The following is a 25,643-nucleotide window of genomic DNA, read 5'->3' as shown; positions in this document are numbered from 1 at the left end:
AAAGTCATACCAAGTCACAGGCGAAGCCTGCAAAGGCTTTGATGTCGCTAAAAGCCACACCAGAAGTGGGGAACTCTTTTGTTCTGGACACTGGAGTGACCGTCCATATGACATCTCACAGAGAGCTATTTTCGACGTTTAAGAAGCAAAGCTTCGCTGTGCAACAGGCCCAACGGTCAGGAGCTGGAAGCGACTGGGATTGGGACTGTGTATCTTGAAAGTCTGAACTTGACTATAAACAATGGTTACTTGGTTCCAGAGTTGAAGTTCAATCTGCTGAGCGTTTCGCAGATTGCTAAGAAAGGACTGAAACTGTCCTATGATGCTAAGAGCTGCAAGATCTACAAAGATGGAGAGTTATATCTTTCTGCCAAAGAGAAAGATGGACTGTATTTGTTGACTTTTGATCAATGTGATTACATGAAATGTAATTCTTCTGATTCTAACATGATCTCTTTTGCAGGTGTAACCAAGAAGAACGCCAAGCAGGTGACCTCAAGGGTCGACAGGGCATTTCAGCGGGTGTATGCTGATGTGATTGGTCCTCTAGCACCATCTAGAGGCAATGCAAAATTTTACCTTGTGTGTGTGGATTCTTTCTCTAATTTTGTCTGGATTTATGTTCTGGAGAAACCAAAAGAAGCCTTAGAAAGGTTTAAAGAGTTTTGTGACAAGGTTAAAAGCATGCATGATGCTAACATAGATTGTCTTTTCACAGATGAGAAGCCAATTTTTCTTTTACAGGATTTCCAGGAGTTCCTGCAGAAGAAAGGGATTAGACACAAGATTGCTGCTTCCGCAGAAGTGTGGAAGAAAAGTGTCTGTATTAGGGTGAACAAAGAATTGCAAAAGGGAATGCAGGCGCAATTGCTTAGTTCACATCTGCCACATGAGTACTGGGCGGAGTCGCTATTGTCATATACTTATACATGGTTGAGAAAGGTTTCAAAAGAGTTGGGAAGTTCTCCTTTTCAGAAACTGTTCCATAGAAAACCTTCTGTTGCCCATTTCAAGGTTTTTGGGTCTCATGTGAGGACAGAAGCTCCAGGTGGAGTAAAGAATGCCAGAGGCATTTTTGTGGGATATGAAAAGGGTCTCTACGGAGTAATTTTGTCTGAATCTGGTCAGGTGATTCTCACAAAATTTCTAGAGAGTGCTCCTGAACAAGAGAGAGTAATTGTTCACACATTTCCCACAGGGGATGATTCGGATGATGATGATTTTATTGATTACAGTGGTACTGTTGATGACAGTAGTAGCTCAAAGAGCTCAGTTGACACAGTCATTGAGAGGAAATCTCACATAATGGCTAGACCCTCAGAGATGGAGGACGAACCACTGATTACACTTAGTACTGGTTCTCCAGAGAGTTCAGAGGCTGAACCAGAAAGCAGAGAAGATCAGCACCTCCTACGTAGGTCTGAGAGAGTAACGAAGGGTGTACCACCCAAGAGGTATTCAAAAGAGTTTGCCAACTTAGCTATTGCATGTGTTGCTGTTGTAAACAACCGAGGACAGGTTGAAGCTGTGTCTAAGTCAGAGACAAAGGCACAACAGAGAGTTGTTAGCCAAGGTAATACAGATGCACTCGTTCCTTGGAAGTCACACAACCAGAGAGGTACACTGGAGAAACCAGTGGCGGGTATTTCCAAGGGTGGAACTAGAACAACAGGGGAATGTTATATGTGTAACAACTGTTTGTTTTCTTCTCTGGATCACGCTTTGCTCGCAGCACGCATTGATTCTTTTGGGGGAGGATGTTACCAAAAAGGAGCAATGCAGCAGCGAGCAGCAGCTTCGTCAGCTGCAGGTGGCTGGAAAGCCTTACAGGATGTTGATGTTTGTGACTGTTACCATGGGAAGAAAGGGGCAGTCCATTCACCATACTGAGCACCAGATGTTAGCTCAGTGTGTCATCTGACCTGTACTGGAAGTACATGGGAGGAGTTATATGCTCTCTGCTGTTGTTGTTTGAAGAGTACGGACATGTTTCTCTGTACTGCTGCAAAGGACAGAAATAAAAGCATGTAAATACATTCTGTCTGTCTCTTTCCCCTCCCTGGGGATAGCAGGGAGGAGAGTGAAGGAGTGGTGTGTTCTTCTCACGTCTGGGAAGGATCGCCGATTACAGACCTCGCCTGATTTCAGGAATTCAGCCAGTGCCTGGAGAGTGGCACATTCCTCTGACCTAGGCAGGATTCCAACAGGGAGAGTGTGGTAGATCACTGCCATTTTTTTATATTGGATGGTGGATTGCAACCTGTTGGATGTTGGACGTACCTCAGCTAGGGAGCTTTCAGCATTCATTTTGCAGAGGTGCTAGTTGCGGCAAAAGCCACAAAGAGTATTGCGTTAAAGACTAAAAGGTTTATTATGGCATAAGTTCTCTCTCACTTTCATGAAAACAAAATGCTGTCACACTGTAGCATCAGGGGAAGAAATGGAAGCCACAGTGAATATAATGTAGGTGAATAGGTGGGGTTTTGCAAATGAAAGCTTGTTCAGTTTTCAGTGGCTGTCACAGTGTGCTGATTATGCTTTAACTCTGCCTTGGACTATTGTCTCTCTTTTATTTGTGTTATAATTTTAATGTGGAAGGCAGTACAGTCAAACCTCATTTGTTGAATGTAATTCGTTCCGGAAGCCCGTTCTGATTGGCTGCAGGAGCTTCTTGCACTCAAGAGGAAGCTGCATCGGAAGTTTGGCTTTCGAAAAATATTTGAAACCCGAAGCACTTCTGGGTTTTGGTGTTCAGGAGCCAAAACATTCCAAAATGGAAGCGTTTTGGAACCGAGGTTTGACCATATAAATAAGTTTTTAATAAATAATTAAAATTCCGTTTGATGGAATGAAGTAGAGGGGCTGTGGAGTGAGAAAAACTCACCCCTTACTCCAGGAGCAGGAAGCTTGTTTTTTTTACTCACCTCAGTGGTGTCTCTATATGCAGCCCTTTTCTTTTCTCCCATATAAGTGAATGGCTGCTTTTCATTCTGCACACGGGAGCATTGCTCTATGAGGTAAAGATGTCTCCTGACAGTGGGTGGTTCTGCCTCCATTGACAAGGTGGGAACAAATATGTATCTGTGTGCTGTTCATAAAGAGATACCATACAGCCTACCCTGACGTTTCTTTTTTTTTAAATAATTTTTATTAACCGGCCAATCAAATCACATCACATAAATTCCGAATTACAAAGCCGAATTTTAGATTTTGTTGAGGGAACCCATATTTCAAGATCTGAAGGGGAATTCTGATCATCTTCTTGCCACTGCGTTAATGTCCAGATCAGTCCAAACAAAGTTCATAATTCTATCCAGTCTTATATTGCTGTTTCCACATCACATCTTGTTCATATATTTTCTCTTTTTTCTTTATGATCTCTTCTGATAGTCTCCTTAAGACGATAAACACCAATAATAATCCTGTGTGAATTTTTCCGTTCTTCCAATCCTCAAATCGAGATGGTTTCCGTATATCATCACCTTCATAGATAAGAGCGCTCTTTCCATCATTAATTACAGAACTGTCATTCTTAAGTCCCACTGAGGAGTTTCACCCACAATATAAAAACAGCTCTATTTCTCCGTTTCTCCTCTCAGACTTAAGTCCTCCGACAGAACTTCCCAATATGGCGATGGAATTTTTAACTGCGTCATTCCAAAGCCCTTATACATTCCACACTCTTCTTAAAACATGCTTTGGTTCGAAAGTTTATCTCCACACAGCCTTAAATCCACAGCTTAAGTCCTTAAAACGACATTTCTGACTTGTGGGGGGGGGGATTCTTGTTTAATCACATAAGGGAAAGAAAGGAAAGTTCCCCCCCCCCATCAGTCCCTTTGCCATACCGAGTCTTGGCGTATCTTCTCATGATTTATACTTGCTCCTCGTCTTGTTTTATCAGAGATCTCTTCTGTTAGCAGTCTTTACTCCCCCTTCTTCCTTGAAACATGTGCATTCGCTTCATCCAAATTGTTTCTTTTGAAGTTCTTGCAGCTAGTGGATCAGAGACGGCGCGGATCAGAGACGGCGTCCAGGAGCGCCGAAATCCCACAGGAGGGCATTGTGCCTAGTGCCCCCATCCCCACAAATTCGGGGGTGGTATAGGGCACAGCAGGCAAGGGCAGTCCCCCACCACAATCCTGGGGGGGGGGTAGGGAGGCTATTTACTCCCATCACAGCCTCCAATTTACCTCGTGTGGGTCGGAAAGATGTTATTGTCAGCCATCTTCTGATGCACCCCTAGTGGTCCCCTCCTAACGTTTCTACAGCATTTAGGCCCTCCCCTCACATGCACCCTGTCTATCAACATAGAAACTGGGACATTTTCTAATAAACAGTAGATTGAGTATTGTACTTTTGTTATTCAGGAAAATAAACCGGAGGAGGATTCAGATGAAGAACTTTCTCCAGAGGAAAAGAGGACGTTGGAAAGAAAGCTGAAGAAAGAGCGCAAGAAGGAAGAAAAGAGATTAATGCGAGAAAAAGGGATCGTAGTTAAGAAAGTAGAATCTAAGAAACCATCACCGTCAGAGTTGGCACTAAACTATTTAACTAGGTAAGTTCAATAGCTTTGAAGATTCCTCAAGAGTTGTTGGCTTCCATCTGTCTCAGAAGACAATGGAGTGTGCCTTTGGGGTGAATGTTCAGAATATGTCATATGTTTTGAACTTGCTACCAAATTTTATTCCTGAAGCACCAAGTAGAGGCAAATTCCAGTTATTTCAATGAAACTTGTTTCCAGGAAGTTTAGGATTAGGTTTAAATGGTGATAACTTCAACAGGTTGGTTAAAGTACAAGTTCTTAGAGTTAAGGTTAATATTGGGAGACCTACTTCAGTTGGTGTGGGACTGATGCAAGCCAGACTTTCTGACAATCCTTTCAACAAGAGCATATAAAATCTATTCATAGAGTGATACAAAATGAATGATTGGGTTACAAATTGTCTCCTTATGCTCTCCTAAATGGCTTTCTTTCTTTCTTAACTTGGTGGCCCCATATGCATATGCACAATATCACAAACCACTTGTGATCACAAACCACTTGTGATCACAATATCACAAACTCCTTGCAATTTCAAAAGCAGCGTCCCATGTGGCAGTATGAGGAGTGGGACTTGTGTTATAGAAAAGCAAATTTAAATCCCTCATGGGCTCATGGAACTGGTTCTGTGTATGGATCCCGGCCTATTTACTCCTCCCAAATTCCTGGTTTATTTTGTATAGTTGTCTCCCACTCTCAAGCTGGCATTTGTAGGATGCACAGGTAGCCTCCCATCCAGGTACTGACCAATCACAGATCTGCTTAGTTTCAACATGGTTGTTGTAGCACATACATGGTCTGAAATTAAGTGGGAACCCTTGTTCAGCAAGTAACTGCAGGGAAGTTGAGTGCTGACATTTCCCTTAACCACAGTTAATGCAGAAGAGGCAATTCACTCGCAAGAGGGAATGAGAATGGGAAGGGGTAGGGTGTAAATCTGGATGCTGGCTCTCAGTTTCTGAATAGTACTTAGGAGGGAGGCAACGTCATGTCTGCACTGATTCCATAACAAGGTGACATAAAGCAGGCGAAACCAATTATATTCAGGCCAGACGTCCTCCTGCAAAAGTGGGCAACACTATTTGTGCCTTGAATCCCAGAAGAGGTTTGCAAGTGAAGAGAAAGAGAGAGATCAGAAACCCTAAACCAGACCTTTAGAAACACATATCAAAGCAGCAATAAACCAAAAAGGTTGCAGCACACACTTTGAACATTCACACAACCTTTGTGCCGTTAGTTATTTTGTATTTAATAAGATGATTAAATGGAGATAAGTCATTGTTTTTCCATATGCACTGAAATTGCATGAAGTGTCTTAAAGTCATGCAGCTTTAATGATTCGAGGCAAAGTATTACATGACATTTGGTTGATAGAAAAGAGCTAAAAGGGTTGTACATTTTAGAAAGTTTGGTGAAGAACAAAGCCTCATATTTGAATACCAGGGTTTTATAATTATATGCCAGGGTAAGTGAGTGGTTCCAGACTTCAAATAATGATTTACTGTAATTAGATATTGGGCCAGGGTGGGGGGGGGACGACAACTTAAAATTCCAGTAGGGGATAAAAGGGAGAGGGGGGTGGTTAAAAGTAAAAAGCTTCCATAACAGGCTACAGCCAATTACAGGACCCAGATAAACACAAAGGTGGTGTTTATTTTTTCCCAACAGCAACCCAGTTTCCACTCTAAAACCCAGAAGACTAGCATGTTACAAAATATAGGTTACCACTTGAAATAGCTCCAGTATCTGATCTCCAGCAGTACTTAGGACTAAAACACACAGGCAGGCTAAATGGTTGCTTATAACTTTTTAGTGTGGAGGGAGGAAATTAATTGCCTTCCAAGCTGGGGGAACGTGTGTTTTTTGTGACATAACCCTCATAATGGAGTGATAGCAAAATGACAGCAATATTCTCAATATGGAGCATAGCTGGGATTCTTCACCATTGTTTGAAATGGCAATTAGATGGGCAAGTTATATGCCATCTGCTCAAAAAGTACTCTGGAATGTACCGGTAAGTGATTACTGCAGTATTAGCAGTCAGGTTTGATGAATAAAGGATGAAACTGTGGCCTCTTTTAGTCAACATTTTATCTATTTTGAATATAGTCCTATTTTGAGGACTATTTTGAGTATCATTTTCAACTGACATTAAACAGGAAATCACTCATAACCAGTGTTCGAAACTCCAATTGTTTTAGGCGCATTTTGCGACAGGGAATTTCATTAGCATGAGCAGTTTCTGAGTTCTGGGCTCAGTACTGCACCTAAGATTTCAGATTAAAACTGCAGAGTGCAAGGAAAGGGAGAACCTTTTTCTGCCTCTCCACATCCGGCTTCTCTCTGAAGACTGGAGAAGAGACCCTCTTAAGAATATTAGGGGGGTGGGCAGGGAAGGACTAGACCATATGAAAAACGAACATAATATTTTAACTGCAGTTCATTCATTTTCAGCTTTGTATTCTTGTTATAAAAAAGTGCGCCTAGACATTCCGCTGATGTGCTAATAACCTAGGTTTAAGAAAGCTCCTAAATTTCATATCTCAATTTCTAACACTGCTCATAACATATTAGGATTGGCTGGCATTGTTACATCTTGGGAGACAATGGAAGAGTGTACCTTTGGGGTGAAGTCAAACTATGGGATAGTTCCATGCCTGCTGTCGCTATAGAGACCGATACGGGAGAGATAGGTTTTGTTGCAGCTGTGGCATATAAAGGCATTTGGTTGTGTTGATGCAGCTGTACCATGACATTTTCACAATTTAAAAAAAATGCCATTGTACACTTGCATCAACACAACCAAACGCCTTTATATGCCACAGCTGCAACAAAAAAACCTATATCTCAACAAAAGAGGTTTAAAGACTGTCTCAAGGCAAATCTAAAAAAATGTAGTATAAACACTGACAACTGGGAAACACTGGCCTGTGAGCACTCCAGGTGGAGAACAGCCTTTACCAAAGGTGGCATGGACTTTGAAGACACTCGAGAAATGTGCTAAGAGGAAGGCATGCTTGGCAAATCTACACTGTGATCAACTCCCACCCGGGAACCAATGTCCCCACTGTGGAAGGACGTGTGGGTCCAGAATTGGCCTCCACAGTCACCTACGAACTCATTGTTATAACCGTGTTTATGGAAGACAATCTTACTTGGCTACGAGTGACCGCCAAAGAAGAAGAAGAAGACCATGGCATTTATTCTTTCTGCACTCCTCCCGGCGGTCATTCTTCCTCTTGTCACTGCTGTGAATACACAACCTGACTGTCTCCAGGTGCTGTAGTAGTCTGTAAGGGATTTCCCCATGGTGGGGTTAATGTTGCCAATCTTCATGTCACTTTTGCAGACATCTTTGTAACACAGAATTAGTCTGCCAAAGAACCAGGTGCCTGAAGCCAGTTCCCCGTAGAGCACTTCCTTGAGGATCCTGCCATCTTCCATCCTGTGGACATGACAAAGCCAACGTAGACGTAGCTGAGGCAGGAGTATGAACATGTTGGGAATGTGGGCTTGGGAGAGCACATCATTGTTTGAGGTTCTGTCCTGCCATGTGATGCCCAAAATCTTTCTGACGCAGCACACATGGAGGGCATTAAAGCATTGCTCCTGGCGGGAGTAAGTTGCTCATGTCTCACTACAATGAAGGAGTGCGCTCAACTTTCAAGGCTGGTAGACCTTCATCTTGGTATTGGTCGTTAGCCTAACATTCTCCCATGCTGTTCTGGAGAAAACACAGCCCTGTTCCACACTGCTCTTTAAAGGGAAGGCATCCAAGGATGAGCTGTCATAGTGGAAGGTGCTACACATGTTCTTGTGGAAGGACAACCGTCTTGTGGCGCTTAGGTGGGCATACTATCATATTGAGTAATGAAGCGTCCTTTTCAGTTGACGATGTCAAAGTCCTTTGTCAAGTCTTTGGAGGTGATGTACAAGGGGCGACTCTGCTCTCAGCATTTCTCCTGCAGCTGACGCAGTGTGAATATCAAGTTGACTGTTGACCTCTGAGCTTTAAACCGGCTTTGTGACTCAGGATAAACCCTGTCAGTGAGTAACTGTAATTTATTGAGAACTACATGAGCGAAGACTTTCCCCACAGTACTCAGCAGGGAGATTTTTCGGTAGCTGTTGCAGTCATAGTGGTCACCTTTGTTCTTGTAGAGGGCCGGAATGCTGGAGTCGCACTTGTTTTGTGGCACAGATCCTGTTTCCCAGCATTGCAAGGGAAGGCCGTGGAGGTGCATCATGAGGGAGGAGTTGAAGCTGGCTTTCAGCACTTCACTTGAGATTCGGTCCTGTCCTGGGGCTTTATCACATGCCTGATAGTTAAGGAAGGGAGGGACATCCAGCTCTTCCAAAGACAGGCAGAGTCTGGATGCTGTCAACTGCTGTGTCAGCAATCATGTTTTTCTGCAAGTGCTGTTCTTGATAGTGCTTGCTGCAGTCTGTGGTGATCTCTCCAGACAAGCTTTTCAGTGGTACGGTTTTCCTGACTTTTGGTCCAAAGGCTTTCTTCATGCCTTCATACATTTTGCAAGTGAGTTGAATGCTCTGACACAGCTTTAGCCAGTAATCATTGGCATACCATCTGGCAATCCTCTGGGCCTCACTCCTTGCCTTTCTCAGTGCAGACTTTAAACAGGAAATCACTCATAACATAATGGGATAGTCATTACAAATTTCCATGGTTGAAGGAAACACCTTAAAGTGACTTCCAATGCTAATAACACCTTGTAATTGAAGGAGTGTGAATACCTGCAGTATAAAGAGCAGATTAATGAAAGAACTTAGTCATGCATGGCTATTTAGATGAGAATCCACCTAACTTTTAAGAAGCCATGTCAAGCAGCAGCTTTCCACAAAGAAAGTCAACTGGAACCTGTGTTTTGGTAGAACTAATGCTAAAAGGGTGGTGTATAATTTTAATAATAAACAATAAATAAAATAAAATAATATGATGAATTAAGTTGCGTAGTGTGGTGTTTGTTCGTTCCTGGTATTGTTCACGATTACTTGTGTTTAGTTATTAAGCAGAAATATCTGGCATTGCTTTCTATTGGCATCATAATCTTTGTGTTGTTGAGCTACACTCTCTTTAAGTCAGTTGAGCCTTTGGAAGGGCTGAAGTTGAAGAAAAAAATCAACCTCAAAATTTTGAAAAGCTTCTCAAGTTATTTGGTTATCTACATTTATCTTGTTTTTTCCCCAAGAGGAGAAGATGGAAGACTTCTAAGAACTGATCCAGCTAAGACTTCCTTATGGGGGGGGGGTGTATTTTCAGGAATGAGAAGACTGATAATTCTGTTTTTGATGTAGAAGAAAACAGGAAATACTGAGATAACATTCTTAACAAGGAAGTAAAAAAAGGAGGGTTCGCCCACAATTTCCCAAATGTTCTGTTTACTGTTTTATTTGGGCTGATTGTTTTGGATAGATCCTTATGACAAGCATGTTTAGATGTTTTTGCATCAGCCGCAAAGATAAAAGTGAGTGGGTGGGAATTGCAAATGTTAGTCAGCACATGGTACCTTATCTAGAAATGGTCACTTCTGACCTGGGCCATGTAAACAACTCTCCAGTATCTAAAAGAACCAGCAGAGGGCATAATTAAGTTTTCTCCGGCTCCCTAATGAAATGAGAATATGTTTGTCCCTTAGTATGCTTTGGCCAAAATGCTCATAACAGGAAAATACTCTCAAAAGCTTCTGGTGCATTTTATTTAAATATTTCTTATTATTCCTCTTCAGAAAGTCATTCCTGGGTGGTATACAACTGAACTGAAAAAATATACTGTACTGTGAATTGCCTATACAACACACCATAGAAAAAAGAGCAAGCAACAGAATTTGAAAATCCTGAGTTAAATTTGCTTTTTAAAAAGTTTTAATCTGGAGTCTAAAAATAGTATTGGATGCCTTCTTAGGTTTTCACCATGCCCTGCTACTAATTTTAAACCTTTTTTAAAAAAAGAAAATCACATTTTCAAAATAATTGTTACATGCTTCCAGTGTTAGTGAAAAATTCCTACAGATGTCTGAATAGAATTCACTTTAGGTAAAGATGGTGAAAGGTGTGGAAGTGTGAATTGCAGAAAACATGTACCTAAATGACCTCCTTCCCAGCTCTGTGTGTTCTAGAGAGGTTCCTGTCTGTCACATTTAGCAAGTTCTCTTGTTTCCTGGGGGACGCGGGTGGCACTGTGGGTTAAACCACTGAGCCTAGGGCAGGGGTCAGCAAACCTAGCGTGCCTTGGGCCGGTGTCTCCAGCGCCTATTGCGTGGTGGGCCGGAGGGCGGGGGAGCGCGTGCCCATATGCATGAGCACACGCTATTTCAGGCGCGCCTCCAGGTCGGAGGAGCACCGGAAATAGCTTGTGCACAGGCCTCCTCCGACCTGGTTGTGCACCGGAAATAACACGCATAAGCTATTTCCGGTGCACCTCTGACCTGGAAGTGGGCAGCCGCTCAGCACAGCGCTGGTAAGAGCAGGTGGTGGGAGCAGGCGGCGGGGGTCACCGCAGGCTGGATAAACGAGTCCCTCGGGCGTTATCCAGCCCGTGGGCCTTAGTTTGGGGACCCCTGGCCTAGGGCTTGCCAATCAGGAGGTCAGCAGTTCGAATCCCCACGACGGGGTGAGCTCCCAATGCTCAGTCCCAGCTCCTGTCAACCTAGCAGTTCAAAAGCACGAAGTGCAAGTAGATAAATAGGTACTGCTCTGGCAGGAAAGTAAATGGCGTTTCCGTGCACTACTCTGGTTCGCCAGAAGCGGCTTAGTCATGCTGGCCACATGACCCAGAAGCTGTACACCGGCTCCCTCGGCCAGTAAAGCAAGATGAGCGCCGCAACCCCAGAGTTGTCTGCGACTGGAGCTAACGGTCAGGGGTCCCTTTACCTTTAGCCTTTACCTTGTTTCCTGGAGATTTATATATCCACTGTTTTCTCTGGGTGTGATGCCATACTTATAGTGATCAAATGAGGCATAATATGGGGGGTGGGTAGGTGGGTGAGATGGCCACATTGCTGATTTAAGCATTCACACTGTAGATCAGCAATAGTTTGCTCTGTCTCCTAAATCAGGGTGGTCCAACACATGGCCCAAGGGCCACATGTGGCTTTTGAGGCCTTTTGAGGCGGCCTTCAGCAACATTTGATACCCCACAACAGCCATTGCACTGCCTTCCCAAAGCAGGGTAAGAATGGTCTTGGGCTTGGGGCAGGAGTCACAAGGCTCTGACAGGGTTCTAGAGTCCACCTTCCTGCTTCCCAAAGCCTAGTTACTGCTTTCCCAGCTTTGGGAAGGAGGTAGCAGGGTTCTAAGACCCTACCAGAGACTCGCGCCTCCTTGCCAAAGCCTAGTGCCAACATCAAATTTTGGCTTCGCTATCCCCTCCACCACGCAGCAAGGCATTGTGCAGCCCATGGGTTAATGCTGAAGGACTCCTGCAAGCCACTTGGTAAGAAAGTTGGCCCGCCCTGTCCTAAATGGATTTTCTGGTGTAAATCATCATAGCACTATAAATCACGAGGAAGTCCCCATTTCAAATCTCCCTGTAGACATCAGGTCAGTAGGCAGACTTAGGCAACCTGCTCACTCAGCCTCCACTGCTGATAAGCAATATGTGGATAATTGTACCTTGTAGGGTGGTTGTTAGCTTCATTGAGCTTGTATTATCTCAAATGCTTTGGATGTTCCACAGCACTATATAAACAGTAAATATTACTGTCATATTTTGGACTCCTCCATGGGAATGGGGTTGCAGTTTGGACAAGCCACCTATGATCTCCAGGCCCTAGTAAAGTGTACTCTCTCCCTGTGGGCCCTCATGTCCACCACACCACTGTGTTGCCCCTGACTGGTTAGTCTACTTTGGGACTCTATTAAAAAACAAAGTAGATTCCAGATGTCTAAAGTCTTGCCACCCCTGGATCAGGCAGGAGAGCAGTGAAACCAAATCTGGTTTGCCAGTGCTTATTATTTATTTTTCTTTGTTTCCTGCCTCTTGCATGTGAAACTCAAACCTTCTTAGGACCTAAGTGTGTTGCTTGGTTGGCATACCAGCATTGTCGGAAGATGATGTTTGGCTGTACTTTGAAAGAGGTGCTTATATGGCAGCAGCTTCAGTTATCCTATAATAATGTCTAGGAATGCCATGTCTTTTAAACAGGTATTTGATCAAATTGTCCCAGTCAGATAGCAAAATTCAGTAGGATTACCTTGTATTCCCTGCCAAGTAGGTGGAGAATTTGCAGTCTCCAACATAGAGGCAGCAACCATTTTGCGAGGGGTCCCAGCCCCGATACAAGTTGGTGGAGTGCATATAAGTTTTGTCCCCCATTCCACCCCTGTTCTGCCTTCTTCAATTGGCCTAAAATGGTTGCCGCCTGTATTGTAACTTTGCAGTGACCAGTTAAGTTTATATCAGGCAGATACCAATACAAAATCTTTACTGTATCTGTTGAAATCAGCACTACTTCAGAAGGCCAACCAGGTCTTGGCTGTAGCACAGTGAAGGACAAACAGAAGCTTGACTAGTTTGATTATCTGAATCCAAATCTAAGCATAAAAATGCCACAACGGAAGCTTAAGTGTTTGTTGATTAACCCGATAAATTATTAAAAACAGCAGACCAGTCTACAGATTTAAGATTATAAATACCACACACAGAACTACCTAACTACAAATGCCTTGCATTGTTTTAGGAGAGAGTCATTCCCCCGAATGAGAAGGGAAACTTTTTTCTCACACAAATATATGCAGTTTTCATTAATTAATCATCTAGAACTAATATGATTTATTAAGATTTCCTTATTTGAGTGACAGCCCTAGTAACAAATGATTTTTTCAGGGTGGGGTTGGGGAGGTTGCCAAAGCTGACCTGGTTTCTCAGATCCCAGCACAGAAACACAACACTCTTTCCTTCCTCTGCCCCTTACTAGCATGAATACATATTTGTGTGTGTATTATAGTTCTTATAAATAGTGTGTTGTTTCATATTTTATTGAATGCTTTGTAAAGTCTGGATTGAGCTTTTTAAAATTTTCCCTGTCCTAGATCCATCACAGCTATCATGCTGCCTTGAATTATTGTTGTTTGCCTGCTTGAGTCATGGAAATTTATCTAATGTTGTGTGGTTACATTTATATAATGCATCATATTTTAAAACATGTCAACAGTTTATATGACCGGACAAGAGGCCCATGCTGAGAAAAATCTGGACTTAATTATGTAAAGCTAACTCAGTCTCAGCAGGTGTGTCTAACAATATACTTCTATCAAAATTTTGGGCCCCTGTGGGACTGCTTTCTCTGCCTCTGAGAACATAAATTTTTTTTGTTCTACTGACCTTTCTCAACTCAAGTTCGTCAGTGAGGAGCTTCTTGTGAAAGATGTCAGTTTATTACACTTGAATCTATCAACATTTTCTTTAATACTTGTTTCAAGAAAACTTATGTTCTAGTCTAAGAAGTAAGGATAAACTAGTGTTTTCTTAACTAAGAAGTTAGCAATCTGCTGTAAATCCTAATATCCAATTTCAGTATATTTTGCCTCAAGTTCACTGCAAAATAATTTTGTGTACTGGTGCTTTTCTTTTACAAAAGAGATTAGCAATCCCCATGTAAGTAGTACAATACAGTGAACAGTAAAGCTATATATGAATCAACCCTAACACTCCTTTGAAGGGAGGGACTGGAGAAGTAGACACACTTTATAAAATATAGTCAGTAATTTTGGACAAACTTCCTTTCATTTGGTATCACCACTGGATTATTGAAATAAATCATTTTTGTAAAGAAACAAAACAAAGCTAAGGGTCCTGATTACCAATAGCTGGATGGATTCTCCTTACACAGATTACCGTATTTTTTGCACCATAACACTCACTTTTTTCCTCCTAGAAAGTAAGGGAAAATGTCTGTGCGTGTTATGGAGTGAATGCCTACGGGTGGCGGGGGGGATCTGCTGCAGTCATGAGCAGAGGATCCATGGTTCCCCTTCCTTCCCTCCTCCGTGGCTCGTTTTGAAACAGCAAAGCGGGAGAAGAGCCGCTGAGTGGGGAGGAGAGAGGGACAGAGAGCCTGCTTCTTTAAAGGAGCAAAGCGGGAGAGGAGAGGAGCCGCTTACACAAGTGTAAGCGGCTCCTGTCTGGTTGGCTCCTTTAAAGCAAGCAGGCTCTCTGTCCCTCTCTCCTCCCCACTCAGCTCGCTAAATAGCATTATTAGCAGTATCCACACACCCCATGCGTGCTCCTTGTCCCTTGAGTGCTTTTCCTTCCCTCCCCACTTAAAATGTGGTTACAAAGCACGGATCCACATGGATCCTCAGGATTTTTGCACTGGGTCACCCCAAATTCACCATCAGATCACATAGCATGTCCATGGCTACATCTTGCACCAAAAAAATCACGCACCCACTGTTGCCTGGGGTTGCCGTGGATCAAAAACGTGGTTACAAAGCATGGATCCACATGGATCCTCAGGATTTTTGCATTGGGCTACTCCAAACTCACTGTCAGATCACATGTCTGTGGCCACAGCATGAACCACAAAAATCATACATCCACTGTTTCGTTTAGAACATTTTTTTTTCTTGTTTTCCTCCTCTAAAAACTACATGCGTGTTATGGTCTGGTGCGTGTTATAGAGCGAAAAATACGGTATTTACTGAGCCTGAACCTTTCTGATGAGGGAGAACCATTGACCAGCCTAAGTGGGCAGATTCACACTGAGGTCCAGCTCCGAGGGCCTTCTGGCTGTTCCCTCACTGCGAGAAACAAAGTTACAGGGAACCAGGCAGAGGGCCTTCTCGGTAGTGGCACCCGCCCTGTGGAACGCCCTCCCATCAGATGTCAAGGAAATAAACAACTATCTGACTTTTAGAAGACATCTGAAGGCAGCCCTGTTTAGGGAAGTTTTTAATGTCTGATGCTTTAATGTATTTTTAATATTTTGTTGGAGGCCGCCCAGAGTGGCTGGGGAAATCCAGCCAAATGGGCGGGGTATAAATAAAATTATTATTATTATTATTATTATTATTATTATTATTATTATTATAGTATCTGAGAAGCTGGCGACTCACCTCATGTGCATAGAGTGGTGGGTTGCTTTTGAAAGAAAAATAGTCAAAGAAGTTCTCCTGCAGAGTAGTGTTCTTGCACACACCCATTCATTTCAATGGTACTTGTAGAAGTTATCTTCAAAAATTCCACTATGTGCTCCTAAAGTAGCTCTTTGTGCTTAAGTAGTATCTCATTTTTAAAATAACCAGAAAAATAAGAAACTAATCTTTCTTTATACTTGTTACCAGATTTGTTTCCCATTTTCTGATATCCAATTAATATGGGGCCACAGGAAATTAAATTACCAAACTGAATGCATGTTTAACTGTTGGAGATGCTGAGTTATTTATTGTCTGCAACCTTGCTCTCCTACCATCGTGTCTGCATACAGCAAAGCTGTCACAATATTTATGCAGTTTTTTCGGTTCAAACACACTCTTTGGGGTTGCAGCATACAATAGTGAATGGTATGAATAATAATAATAATAATGCCTTAGGTCTCTGCGTGAAAAATACCTGCTGCTTGCAGAGTCAGCTGGTGTTGTTTCTGTTGCTAATAGGAGGGGCCTAAGGCCAAAGTACAAGAAAGTATGTGTTTTGCAAAACACCATCAAGACTTGGATCTCAAAAAATCATTTACTCAGGTTAAGTCAGAAAGGCTAGAAATGCCAGGGTTGAGGACAGTGTCCTACATTTCATTTCCTTTTCCATATTCCCAGTGCTATTTTCTAGAAAAAGAGATGCTGAAGCTCACCACCCGGGAAAACCTGGACTTATTTTTTGTCCGGAAACTCATTTTTGGGAATATGGCAACCCTATGTGCCACAGTTGCCCAGATATGATTAGTAGTAGGAACACTGGAGCCACTAAGACCATTTTTTTGTTGTTTAGTCGTTTAGTTGTGTCCGACTCTTCGTGACCCCATGGACCAGAGCACGCCAGGCACTCCTGTCTTCCACTGCCTGCTGCAGTTCGGTCAAACTCTTGTTAGAAGCTTTGAGAACACTGTCCAACCATCTCGTCCTCTGTCGTCCCCTTCTCCTTGTGCCCTCCATCTTTCCCAACATCAGGGTCTTTTCCAGGGAGTCTTCTCTTCTCATGATGTGGCCAAAGGATTGGAGCCTCAGCTTCATAATCTGTCCTTCCAGTGAGCACTCAGGGCTGATTTCCTTAAGAATGGATAGGTTTGATTTTCTTGCAGTCCATGGGACTCTCAAGAGTCTCCTCCAGCACCATAATTCAAAAGCATCAATTCTTCGGCGATCAGCCTTCTTGATGGTCCAGCTCTCACTTCCATACATCACTACTGGGAAAACCATAGCTTTTACTATACGGACCTTTGTTGGCAAGGTGATGTCTCTACTTTTTAAGATGCTGTCTAGGTTTGTCATTAGAGAGTGCATTAAAATTTGAGCTTGGTAATCTTACCTTTGGTTAAAAAAAATCGTTTTACCGTTTGCACTGTGAATTTCTGTTTGAAGATGCTGCTGAAGGATATTCTTGATAGGGATGATGCCACCTACAGGAAGGACCAGCCCTGAAGCCTTTTGCCTCCTCTCAAGGGGAGAGGCTAAGCCGCCGCACCCTGCAGATCCACTGTTGAACAACCCCTTGACCCCTAAACTTGAGAGTGGAGCAACAGCCTTCTAGCTACAGAACTAGCAATTCATGCACAGCATGTTCTTTACCGGAGATCATCTGGGGTGGGGGAAGGGACTGAAGGCTTTATTGCACAAGGGTGTAATTAACGGCCTGTTGGTGAGGAACAAACTGCACATCTCCCTAGTGCACCTTCTTTCCCAGAGAACTGATGACTTTATTTGTAGATCATCTTGCGACCTTCCTTAGGATATAAATATGCTGCAGGCCATATTAGAAATGAGCAGGAGAAAGAAGCAAATAAGAACAGATTAAGAGCAGGTGCTAGTTCTGTATGTCCATTAAAAAAAATACTTCCACAAGGTTGGGACTTTTAAGCAAAACTATATTAGAACCTTAGCATGTTATGAGACAATTTTGCATGATTAAAAAAAGCAGGTCTTACTCAGAGCTCGTACCTAGCCCTACTCCTCAAATGCTCTTCCTCCTTGAAGGCACCTGTGGCTGTTAGGGAGAAGGCACAATCTTGCTACATTTGCTCTCCTGTAGTAAAAGAGGAATTCTGAGTGAAGATGGTGATGTGTAATGTTGCTTGTCCTTGAGCTCTGGGATCTGTTTTAATTTGTTTTTATTTTGAATAGTCCTAAGGTCAGTTGCAACATGCTGGCAAGGTGGATCTGTTGTTTTGGTTTAATTATTTACTTGTGTTTTATCTTGTATTTTATTCTGTGAACTGCCCTGGGGTCTCTTGATGAAGGGCTATATATAAATTTAATAAATAATAATATATGTTTACTTTTACATTTACTTTAAGTGGTCTGGTTTCATTTGAATGACAGCAATGGCTGTATAGCACACAGAGTGGCCCTCTATTAACTAGCTGGGGGGGAAATCGGGAAAAAATATTGAAATAGAATCACTATAAATAGTAGTAGTGATTTGGAGGTTTAATTTGAAATCAAGCTGGATTTGAATTTGTTGGTGTTTCTGGTAACCTCCCTCTTACCTCATGGCTCTTGGTTCGTATTATGGATGTATGATCTGTATTGCTTTATTGGTACTTTTGCTGCAGGTTTGCTGGCTAGAAGAATAAACTTATATTGAAAATGAATTGTAGTAGAAGAGGTTCTGAGGATGTCTGAAAAGTGACTACATGTTTCTTTATTAGACATTTCAAAATTAACTTACCTTATTTGGACTTCATTTTTTAAAAAAATACAATAATCTGGTATTTCCTCCCCCCGCTTCAGTCTGGTCCATGAGTTTATCTAATCATAAACATTCTCAGATAAAATATAACAGCTGTAAAACTGAATTAATATTGAAGCTAGCCATCCTGCTGTGAGCACTTCCTCCAGCACATAAAAGTACGTAACAGGTGTTAAATATCTGCGTACAAAGCTCATATTTCTCTGCCTGAATCCTTCCTGCAAAATAGCAGTTTAATTTGCAAATTTAATTCCAACAAAATACTTTCCTTCTTAATGATTCTCATTTCCAGCAAAAAAAAAAAAAAAATGTGGTGTAAGTGAATTTTCTTAGCAATTCATTAAACTTCAGGATATGTAGTAATTATGTTAGTTTAATTGACATTTGCACTATGCACAATGCAAGAAGCTCTGAAACTGCTAAGCATATTTGATGTGAATTTTCTGTGTCTCTGAACAGTTCTTTACTAAACTTGAAAATGTCGCAAAAGGGAAATGAATCAGCATCTGGCTAAATCTAGAAACTGACCTTCAGTTTGAGTGTTCACACACTTAACATAATCAGGGACACTTAACAAATGGCCATTTCGTATTTGCGTCAGACTCCTCTTCCCCTTCATACAACCAGCTCCATCACATCTACTTATCTGTATGCAAATTTTCTTTTTATATGGAGGTGCATTCCATCTATGAGGGTCATACTGCAGTCTTGACATTAGTTTATCTTATCTGTTATTAGTGAGAAATAGGGCAGAATCTCACTGTCCTGTGCTATAGCATAACCACATGAAATACTGAACTTTGATTACTGGAGGGATAGCTCAGTTGGTAGAGCATGAGACTCTTAATCTCAGGGTTGTGGGTTTCAGCCCCACATTGGGTTAAAGACTCCTGCATTGCAAGGGGTTGGACTAGAACAGGGGTCAGCAATCTTTTTCATCTGTGGGCCGCTCCACCGTCCCTCAGACCATGTGGTGGGCCAGACTATATTTTTGGGGGAAATATGAACAAATTCCTATGCCCCACAAATAACCCAGAGATGCATTTTAAATAAAAGCACACATTCTATTCATGTGAAAACACTAGGGAGGCCCCACAAATAACCCAGAGATGCATTTTGAATAAAAGAACACATTCTACTCATGTAAAAACACGCTGATTCCCGGACCATCCAGCGATTGGGCGGCATCCGGGCCCCAGGCCTTAGGTTGCCTACCCCTAGACTAGAATGATCCTTGTGGTCCCTTCCAATTCTACAAGTCTGTGATTTCTTTCTTTCCTTTCCTTTCTTTCTTTCTTTCTTTCTTTCTTTCTTTCTTTCTTCCAGAGGAGGGTCAAACCACACTTCATGTGGGAATACTATAGCTATGATTCTTAACAGCTTTTTAATTTACAAATAGTAGCTGGAAAGACGTAGCCCTTATCCAAACTGGTGTGTCCCACATCAACTGCCCTTGGCAGATTTTTGTAATAGAAAAAGATACTGGGAGTTCCAGTTATAGAACACCCACATCACATGTGCCTTGACCCTAACTTGGGCAAGAATCCAAGGGGCTGGTTTAGATTGCCCAGTGGGGTTTTTAAAAAACTTTAAAAATTTATAGTCTTTAAAGAACAGGCACCACTCTGACATATGGGGTCTATGTGTAAGTGTGTGCACGTGTGAGGAAGAGAGAGAGAGCTGTCCATTTAATAAATCAAATGTTGGTCAAGTATTTAAAAGAGTAATTTGTCCAGATTATAGAGAGCTCATAAACAAAAACAACAACCCCACTGCCAAGATCCCCAAAAAACAGTGCATCTCTCTTTCTGGATCCTTGCCCAAGTGTTCCTTTGCAGATACTGGTTCCAGCTGCATTTTCTCTGCATTCCAGTACATATTGTTATGTATTGTGAATTATTAAATAATGAGGGATCTCTGTCTTGCCACTGGTGCTTACATATTTCTCTGAGCTGCCCCAGTCATCGACCCTTTCCTCATGCCGACTTTCTGCAGGAAGTGGCACACAGGCTCAGTGTGTGGAGTGGTGTAAAACACTTTAAAACCATGTTGGCAAATCAAATGGGTAAAATAAAAATTTATCTGAAAAAATATTTGTTGACTTAGTGTGATTTACTAACATTTTCCTTGTTGAACAGTTTTATACTACGTCTTGTAAAGAATTAATAGCTCTGACTTACTCCAGGGAAACATGAAAGCTCCTCGTTTATGGCCCAGCCCTGTGAAATACACTAGTCCATCCTTGTTCCAGTGAAGCATTTAAGCTTGTCAACCAAAGATAAAATTTAAATTTAAAACAGCTGAACATGATTATTAATCATTCAGCTCTAGGGAGTCATTAAAATTTCCCAACTTCTGAGTACAAATAATAGATTACATCTATAAATACATGAAGAATTTTCATACAATTATTACTTCTTCCATTTTTCATTAAAGGGGTGGTGCCAGAAAAGGTGTAGTTAGTTTTAGAAATGTAGATATCTTAGTACAAAGTGTTCCTTCTTTTTCTTCTGAGTTCATCTGCCACTGCCACAGGAACAAAGATTGGGGGGGGATGAGATTTCTCTTTTCAGTTCGGGAATATTTTTGTCTTTAAATTCTTCGATAAACTTTCAGGCTGCTTGAAAATTTCTTATGAATGTCTGCTGCATTACTTTCTTTGTACCTTAACATTTTGGAATTTGAGAAATGAAGGAGCCTAGGCCAGGGAGCACACATACCATCAGCTCCTGGAAGAACCATCAAGGACCTGAAAGAGATGTTGAGGCAGTTCCTCTTCCACCATCCCTGGGGCTGCAACAGACCAGGGAGCACACATACTAATGGGTCCCAGTTGGCCTGAGAGAGCTCTGTCACTCTAAATTTGTGTTTGTGTGTGTTTCAGAATTCTAAATCACATTGGGTGCCTTGGCAGAAAGGCAGTGCATAATTCCATTAAATAAATAATTGCAGGACCAGATCCGTATGTAGCATAAGCTCTCTTGAATTCATGCCTGAGTTCCTTGTTTGTCCCATTTTGCTTGGGAAGTGAAAGAGAAATGCAAAATAGGTGAGCCATTGTGTTTTTGAACAATGTTTTGTTGATGCTGAAGTGCACCAAGTTTTGAGCGACTCAGAACTTTCCATCAGTTGCCGTGGCTAAAAGTTGCTTTAAAAGTTGCCTCAAAAGCTAACAAGCCACATTCAGGGTTGCAGAAAATTCAAGATTGGTCTGATCTGTACCATGGAAGGTGGCCTGCTAGTTATCCTGGTCCCAGGTTGTTTGCACCTTTAAGATCTTTTCAGGAGACCCTGCTGTACCACAGGGATGTCCAACCGGTCAACCTCGATCGACAGGTTGATCCTCAGGTGATAGTGGTAGATCGCGGGCTCATTTTCCTATGCAGGGGGAAAGAGCATCCATGTGCACGCCATCTTGACCTCTCATTGCTCAGCCACCGGGGCTGGCGCCCTGCCACGCTGGTGTGTATGAAGCCCCTGGCAGCAGGCTGCATCAACTTCACTCCAGCAGGAGGCTTCACAGATCCCTGGGCATGCTGGTCTACCCATGTGATCGGGCGTTGGTAGACCGTTCCTGGTGCCCGTCCTCCTCTTCCCCGCAACGGCATGCCTAAGTGCTGTATCAGAGGTGAGATGAGAGCGGCGGAGTGTACAGTGGAACCTCTGGTTATGTACTTAATTGGTTCCGGAGGTCCGTTCTTAACCTGAAACTGTTCTTAACCTGAAGCACCACTTTAGCTAATGGGGCTTCCTGCTGCCGCTGCACTGCCAGAGCACGATTTCTGTTCTCATCCTGAAGCAAAGTTCTTAACCCGAGGTACTGTTTCTGGGTTAGTGGAGTCTGTAACCTGAAGCGTCTGTAACCTGAGGTGATCTATGGTGTACCCCCCCTAAAAGCAGAAGAACTGTGGTGCCCACACCAAAAAAGCCCAACAATTTTGGCCCGTCCCCCCCCCAAAAAAGCTCAACAATTGTAGCCTGGCCCCCGAAAAGAAGCTCAACAGTTTTGCCCCCCACCCCTGCCCCATGGGTAGATCAATCAGTGCCGGTTTTTTATTCTGGGAGTAGATTGCAGTCTCTTGGGAGTTGGACGTCCCTGCTGTACCACAACCAACAAATTATCACTTGGTGACAACACAGAAGCAGGCCTTCGTGTTGATACATTCAATCCTCTAGAACACCCTCTTTCAGGTAATTTGTGAGGCAGAGACAGTAATGACCATTAAATGATACTTTAAAACTTTTATTTATACCCAGGTTTTCCTGCACTCTTAGTTTTTAATTTCTTTGTTTTATATATGGCTCAGTTTTATTTGTAAGAATCGGCTGCATTTTGTTTTTATCTAATTTTTAGGAAATGTTATTTAAGATTGTGCTTTTATGTAAACTTCTTAGATATTTTTGTTAAGTGGTAATTTTTTTATAAATAAAGCAGCAGCAGCTGTCAGTACAAAAATATTATCATTTCTGTTCTGCATTCTTAAAGAATGCATGCTGCTTATCACCAAATAAGTTGTTAAAATTTGTCCTAACTCTCAGGATACAGAGCAGGTTAAAAGTCTAAAGCCACAAACACACTTGTATAGGGTAAGTTTTGTGGAGTCTGAGTAAACATGCTTGGGGTTTTGCTATAAATAAGGGTCCTGCAGCAAATTTACCATCTTCCATATGAACTAGAGTTGATAATGACATTGTTAAAGTATTTCACTTGAATGCATTTCTGCAAAATTTGCCTTCATGAAGATGCAAGAACTGGCTGCTTTCTCTTTTTACCATTATAATCCCTAGTTTTCCCCTTGTCCATTATGGTGGAGGAAGGACTGACTAATAGAAGAATACACAGCCTAAAATTTTATTAGAAACATCTGTTCATTCATATTAGGCTGTGCCTGATTACCAGTAAGTCTTAATCAGGGTGATGCACCTTCTAACAGCTACCCAGTTTCAAATCTCTTAAAATAGACCAAGCATGAGAGTAAACAGCACAAGTTCCTTACGAAATGTGCCTGGTTGTAATCTGGTCTTTGGCATCCTAGCAACACCCAAAGTCATCTGAAGAGTTTCAGATCTCCAGTTGTTTTATAGTTCCTCTGTTCTTTTTACTCAGTTTTAACTTGAGTGGTGTTTTTTATGATACAGCAGAAACACTTCAGAAAGTTATCTTAATAATTTTGCTGTAATGTCATACTGATGGCAAGATGCTCATATTATAATGCTACATTAGATCTTGTAATGACAACATCAGACAGCGTCTGATTATTAACGTTCTTCTACAGGTTTCTGTTGGATAGAATATCTTTGCTAGAGATTGTGTGTAGACAAGTTTGATACTACCTGGGTTAGTATCAAAAGTATCTTAGGATTTGTTGGCTGCATTTGTATGTAAAGGTTTAGCAAGACATGAACAAGCCTAACCACCTTCCAGGCTAACACACATTCTCCTCATCCTCCTGCATGGCTGGAAAGGAGTAGTTCAGAAGCTCTTCAGCCAAACTCCTTGTTCTGAAAGATTCTGGGAGGTGTTCCTGCGCTTACATTGCACAGGGTGCTGTTGTGTCTCACCATTGTGACAATGGACTGAAGGTGTGATTTTGAGCACCTAACACACACACACACACACAGTGCTTCATTGCAGTCCATAGACCCAAAATACACAGTACAACAATAAAATATGTTAAAAGTTATTAAGGTGTAAGTTTACTCTTGCTAGCCAATGGGGGAATGTTTAGCCAGTACATACTGTACAGCGGTACCTCTGGTTACGAACTTAATCCATTCCGGAGGTCCATTTGTAACCCGAAACCACTCATAACATGAGGCGCGCTTTCACTAATGCTGCCTGCTGCACTGCTGGCGTGTGACTTCTGCTCGCATCCTGGGGCAAAGTTCGCAACAAGGGGCATCTACTTCCAGGTTAGTGGAGCTCGTAATCCGCAGTGTTCGCAAGGAGGACAGTACATAACACGAGTTTCCACTGTACATATAAGCCAAATTTCTCCTGTGACACTGCATTTTAGGGAACAATCTGTAATAGCATTTATATAGTGCTTTGGGGTGAGTGTTCAAAGCACTTTTCATATATTATGTTGTCCTTTACAACAACCTTGTAAGCTAGGTCACTATTATCCCATATTGCAGTTGGGTGGGGGCAGGAAGAGCCAAGGCAGAAGGAGTGTGACGCCGCAGCTAAAAAAGCCAATGCAATTCTGGGCTGCATCAATAGGAGTATTGCATCTAGATCAAGGGAAGTAATAGTGCCACTGTATTCTGCTCTGGTCAGACCTCACCTGGAGTACTGTGTCCAGTTCTGGGCACCACAGTTCAAGAAGGACACTGACAAACTGGAACGTGTCCAGAGGAGGGCAACCAAAATGGTCAAAGGCCTGGAAACGATGCCTTATGAGGAACGGCTGAGGGAGCTGGGCATGTTTAGCCTGGAGAAGAGGAGGTTAAGGGGTGATATGATAGCCATGTTCAAATATATAAAAGGATGTCACATAGAGGAGGGAGAAAGGTTGTTTTCTGCTGCTCCAGAGAAGTGGACACGGAGCAATGGTTCCAAACTACAAGAAAAAAGATTCCACCTAAACATTAGGAAGAACTTCCTGACAGTAAGAGCTGTTCGACAGTGGAATCTGCTGCCAAGGAGTGTGGTGGAGTCTCCTTCTTTGGAGGTCTTTAAGCAGAGGCTTGACAACCATATGTCAGGAGTGCTCTGATGGTGTTTCCTGCTTGGCCGGGGGTTGGACTCAATGGCCCTTGTGGTCTCTTCCAACTCTATGATTCTATGATTCTATGATGAGTGACTTGCCTTGGGATGCCTGTCATGGGACAGACTACAGACATGGGCTACTTCACATGTTACAAGCGGCTTCTAACCCGGGAGGGAGGCATTTTCATGTGTGACACCATTGCATGGGGTGAGCTATGTGTAGATTGCACATTAACACCTTCATAAAAGAACCTTTTGTGTGAGGATTTTGTGATGTGCAAAGTATTCCCTGTGCCTTTTTCTGTCACCATCATTATCCAGCTGCATATTATATCCTACCTACTGCTTAGACACTGCAAATTATTGTAAAATGAAAAAAGCAAAAACTAACTTGCTTGTTTAAAAAGTCATCTTTTGAGATTTCAAAGAGAAAATGGTGAAGCCGAATGAGGGGACACTACAGCACTTGGGACCTTAGAAGCTGTTCAGATACATAATATGTGACATGAGCAAATAGTTTGGTT

At 42.3% G+C, this 25,643-nt stretch overlaps 1 protein-coding gene across 6 annotated transcripts in view; it reads left to right on the top strand.

The window, feature by feature from the left end:
• The window catches only part of CHLSN (cholesin), a 153,147-nt gene that overhangs the window by 119,590 nt on the left and 7,914 nt on the right, over positions 1 to 25,643 (top strand). For all 6 annotated transcript variants that reach the window (XM_079954038.1, XM_079954043.1, XM_079954041.1 and 3 more), the window contains one exon: positions 4,371 to 4,558. In XM_079954038.1, the coding sequence (XP_079810164.1) occupies positions 4,371 to 4,558 (188 nt within the window). The remainder of the gene's footprint in view (positions 1 to 4,370; positions 4,559 to 25,643) is intronic.

Source organism: Podarcis cretensis, assembly GCF_951804945.1.
Source record: "Podarcis cretensis genome assembly, chromosome: 14".
NCBI lineage: Eukaryota > Metazoa > Chordata > Lepidosauria > Squamata > Lacertidae > Podarcis > Podarcis cretensis.
This window is presented reverse-complemented; position numbering and strand designations above follow the sequence as displayed.